Source organism: Chaetura pelagica, unplaced genomic scaffold, assembly GCF_000747805.2.
Source record: "Chaetura pelagica isolate M959 unplaced genomic scaffold, ChaPel_1.0 scaffold271, whole genome shotgun sequence".
Taxonomy (NCBI): Eukaryota; Metazoa; Chordata; class Aves; order Apodiformes; family Apodidae; genus Chaetura; species Chaetura pelagica.
In genome coordinates this window covers 1,689,762-1,694,250 of record NW_009952106.1, presented here as the reverse complement: position 1 = coordinate 1,694,250, position 4,489 = coordinate 1,689,762, and the positions used below count along the sequence as shown (strand labels likewise).

The window sequence follows — 4,489 nt, the reverse complement described above, 5'->3', positions numbered from 1 at the left end:
ATTCCTGCTTAGGAACTGCAGGACCACAAATGCTGTAGCCATAATCTCACCTTCTTGGGACCTGAGGGCCTTGTGATACCGTAGCTAACTTAGCTACTGTGTGTTGTATCCTGGACCTCTGTCTCCCACAGCCATCGAGATAGTCTGATTTTAACAGCTCTGGGGAACTTTTGCTGTTCCACGGCCTCTGTGTGCCATTAGCTGAGCAGTCCTGTCCCCTGCTATCACCCTATTCCTGTGGCTCTGCACACAGAGAACAAGGACAGAGCTAGACAATGCCACATCTCACAGCTCACCCTTTGCTCTCTTCCAGGCACTGTTGTTTGTCTTTTCAATTTTGCGTAAAGTTGCTTGGGACTACGGCCGCCTGGCCCTGGTGACTGATGCTGACAGGTAAGCATGGGAGAGGGGCAGGAAAAGAAGGCATGAGTTGGGTGGAAGGGGCAAATCCCCTGGCATGTGCCAGAGGCAGCTGGAGAGGAGAAGCAAGCATGCCAGTTGGATCCCCTGAGTTCTAGGAACAGGAAAAAAATCCCTGCTTATCAGCTTTTCTGTTACAGCATCCTTCTCCCAATACAGGAAGTGGTCCCCACCAGCTCTGTATCACTTAGGGTCCCTACAGTGACAGGGCTGTCCTGGGGTCCATACAGGGGAATGGTAGATAAAGGTGGGAAGGGGAGAGGAAAAGAGGTCACAGGAAGGGTGAGGGCTGCCACAGTGAAGGCTTTGTTAAGCCTCTGAAGGTGTCTTTGTGACTCTGCTGGATGGAGTTATCATTAAGAGCACTTGAAAGTGGTAGGCTGTGTATCCAGGTGGGGGATTTCTCATGCAGCTGGCAGGGAAGGTAGACATGCCTGGCCAGTGGTGCAAGTGTGCAATGTGTGTGAGCACAGGGAGGGTGAAGCAGGGACCTGCATTGACAGTTAAGAGAGCACTTGTACTTGCCCAGGGTAAATAGGGAGTTCACTCCCACTAGTTAATTGTCCACCAGGTGAAAGACACAGGCCACCAGGTGCTTCTGTTTTGGCAAGGGGCATAGAGGAAGAGCAAACAAATTGCTGGCTCACCCCTTCCCATGCCCTGTGCTGAAGCAAGCAGGAGTTGGAGGAGCAGTAGGTGCCAAGTGTTGACTGCTGTGCCAGTGCGAGTTTAGGTCGTGTCCCAAGTGCTGACAAGTCAATCTGGGTATGGGTCCTTCCTGCCTAATGCAGTTGTGGGCTACAGTGTCTATCAGCAAAAGACAGGGCCTGCTGGGGGTAGCAGCTCCACAGCAGAGATCCTGTTGTCATGTTTGCCATCAGCAGTATGAAGGACAATAATTATTTTTCTCCCAGTGCCGAACAAGGAACAAGGCTAGAGGGGTTGTGTGGGTAGTTCACCTCTCTCCAGGGGTGGTTTGCTGTACCTGTGGTGCTTTGTCACATGCTGGAGGCAAAGTGTGGCTTCTGAAGGCTGGCTGTGGTAGGTTCCTCTTCCCCTTAATCAGCTCTGTGAGCTCATAGCACCCAAAGGCTTAGATGAGGCTGAGCTCCAGCCTCTTTTGTTCCTTTGATGACATAGATTTAAGCAACCCACTCTTGAGCACTCCCTGCAAAGCAGTGGAGAGTAACAGTTTTTTTCTTCCAGCACCAAACCGGGAACTCTCCTGGTTTAGATAAGTGGTCCTGGATAGCATTAGATAAGCAGGTGTGTCCCTGGGATTGCCCTGCCCTTCCTTTCCTGGCCTGGTTGGGGGTATTAGCAATGCAGGGGCCTTGGGAGAAAGTGAGGAGTAGGGAATAGCTGCATGAGACCTCACTGGGGAGAGGGCAGCAGCTCCTCAGGATTAAGGTATCTGGACCCAGCTGCTGGCTGGTAGCCATAGGGGCTGCACAGCTCTGGCCTTTAGTGGGGGGAGAGGGCTGGCTCTTCTCAGGTGTGATGCTTGAGCACTTTGGGTGCAAGGGACTGGGAGCAGTAGCTATAGCCAGAAAGGCCCAGCCATTTGGTGAGGGAGAGCTGGTAAGCACGGGGGAGCAGGAGAGAATGTCTGTGGTAGGAGCTGTGGGTCACTAGGAATGGGTTCCCAGGATGTAGCCACTTCTGCCTGGCCCATCTGAAGGCAGGATGAGCATTTCAGGGGGGCAGGATGCAGGTGTGTTGGCAACCTGGTGGGGGAGGAGAGGCGCAAAAGGGGAAGGGGCTCCAATGGCAGCTGGACAGCATTAGTAGGCTGTCCTACCTGGCCCTGTCCTTAAGGAGCTCCCTGGGACTCCCCTGTTGTGGAGCCAGGTCACCTTCCGAAGCAAATTTTCTTTTAGCTGGCAGCAAAACACTGTGTGCCTAGGCCAGCAGGGACCCTGCGGTGCTGTGGCTTGGGGCAGCACTGGAAGGAAGATCATCTCCATCCTGACCATTGGCAGATTTCTCTTCCTCAGGATGATGTGGAGCCCTAAGGTGCATAGTCCTTGCAACAGAGGAGACCCGGCACCTGCTCCCCTGGTTATAACCTCTCCCTTTCTGTTTCTATGCCCCCAGGCACCGACGCTGGCAGACGGAGCGAGAGGAGCGGGAATAGTATGTCGTTTTTTCAGGGTCTTGTTTCTCCTCTTTCTTGATTGTGGTCTCTCTTTCTCCTTTTCTCTTGCAGTTTTCTGTCTTGCTTCTGAACTAATATAAGTGGCTCGGAGTTTGGGCTTGGATTTGTGCCTCTCAGTAGATTCATGGTCTTCTCTTTTCCTTCCCTTTGTGTCAGCCACTGCCACAGCTGGATCCACCCTGGTTTCCCCTTAGTGGGCCTTAAATGCTCCCTGAGTGCAGGAGTGCTGAGGAGCTCCCAGTCCTGGCCAAGGCAGACAGTGCCACATTACTTATCCTGCTCTACCTGCTTGTGCCCAGCTATCCTGCCTTATGATGGAGAAAATAAACCTGCTTGCCTAAGCCTACAGTGTGATCAGGTCACCCAGGTACAGGGGAGCCTCCTTTGCCTGGTCCCTCTTGTGCTGGGGCACCACGAGGGCTGCTCCCATGCCAGCTTCAAGGGTGAGCAAGTGCACGGAGGGGATCTGGCAGGCAGTTGCAAGACTTCCTTCTATGAGGCTGCCAGGAGTAGGGCAAGTGTTGGCCTTTATCCCTTGCCACCTACCCCCAGCAGGCAGCATGCCCAGCAAGGCAGCACCTTTGTCTTTTCTCTCTCCCCCTGCATATACAAACTTCCTGCCTCAGCACTGCTGAGAGCGTCCTCCAACACCTTGGCCTACCACTGGCCATTAAGCACTGCCATGGACCCTCCCTGCTTCCTTTCTGCTTTTATCCTTAAGAAAAGAATATCCCCCAAGCCGTGCTGAGTGGATGGATGGTATACGCTGCAGAGGAGATGATCAGCCAGCAGTGCAGAGCCTGTCATGGTTGCTCCAGCCAGGCTAACACTTGTCTAAAGCTGGGGCCTGCTACTGTTTTGAGAGAGGGTACAGGGATGCTCCTGTTTTTGTGGTTGCTCCTTGCTCCCAAAGGAACAGAGCAATAGGAGTTGCGAAAACAGAGGTGGTAGTAGCTGTGGTACATGGCTTAGAGAGGATCCCTCACTTGTACTTGAGTGCTTCACTAGTTGTTGGACCTGCCCTGCTTTGAGCATGTCTGGCAACTTTGCACTGCTAATGCCTTGAGGGTTTTCAGAGGGGCCACCTCCTTACAAGCATTTGTCTCCCTCCAGGGGTCTGCTTCTTCCTGCTTCAGTGCTTCATCTGAGCTTGCTGGAGCTCTCTGCTGACATCTGCCCCCTGAAACCTACTGCTTGAGCTGGGAGAGTGCTAGTAGCCAGAAGCTTCCAAAAGCCTGTGGCACCGGCTAGGAAAGTGTCCTGGCTGTGCTCCTCCAAGGCTGGTGGCACCTTCCCATCCCAGCTGTTCTCTACTGAAGCACAGTGGCAAGTGGTGGGTTAGGAACATGCCACCTGGTGCTCCCCGCCCCTGCATGTGCAGGAGAACATTCTCCTCTTGACATATCCCTTTGCCTGTCAAGAATGAGAGGGGCTTGTGGTAGTCATTGGCACTCTTAATCTGAGTCAGTCTGCACCGGGAGGTGATGGCAACCTACTCACACCTCTGTGTGTAAGGGAAGTGATCACAGACCCCTGCAGGGCTTGTCCCCACACAGCCACCTCCTGCCTTGCACTGCAGCAAACTCCTTCCGCAGTATGCCTGTCCTTCCCTGCTGGAGCCTGCAATTCCCTTGGCCTGAGGCTAGCCATGCCTTGGACCCCATCCTTCTCCCTCCCTGGCAGACGAGCACCAAACCTGGGACAGTGGGCATGGAGAAGGCCTTTTGAGTCCCATCCTTAATCTTCTTGCAGTTTAGGGCTGCCTTCCCTTCAGCCACTTGCTCTGTTGGTGCTTTTCTTGAAAAAGCCTCGAGTTAGGGGTGGGTACCCTAGGAGCTCCCTCTTCAGCTTCCTATTTTCGCAAGGTTTGGCCCCTTCTGTGTTCTCGTCGCTGTGGGTCATCCTGGTTAT

General features: G+C 53.6%; 1 protein-coding gene across 1 annotated transcript in view; it reads left to right on the top strand.

The window, feature by feature from the left end:
• The window catches only part of TMEM63B (transmembrane protein 63B), a 21,303-nt gene that overhangs the window by 530 nt on the left and 16,284 nt on the right, over positions 1-4,489 (top strand). The window contains exons 2-3 of the mRNA XM_010006102.1: positions 314-393; positions 2,518-2,556. Coding sequence (XP_010004404.1) covers positions 314-393; positions 2,518-2,556 — 119 coding nt within the window. The remainder of the gene's footprint in view (positions 1-313; positions 394-2,517; positions 2,557-4,489) is intronic.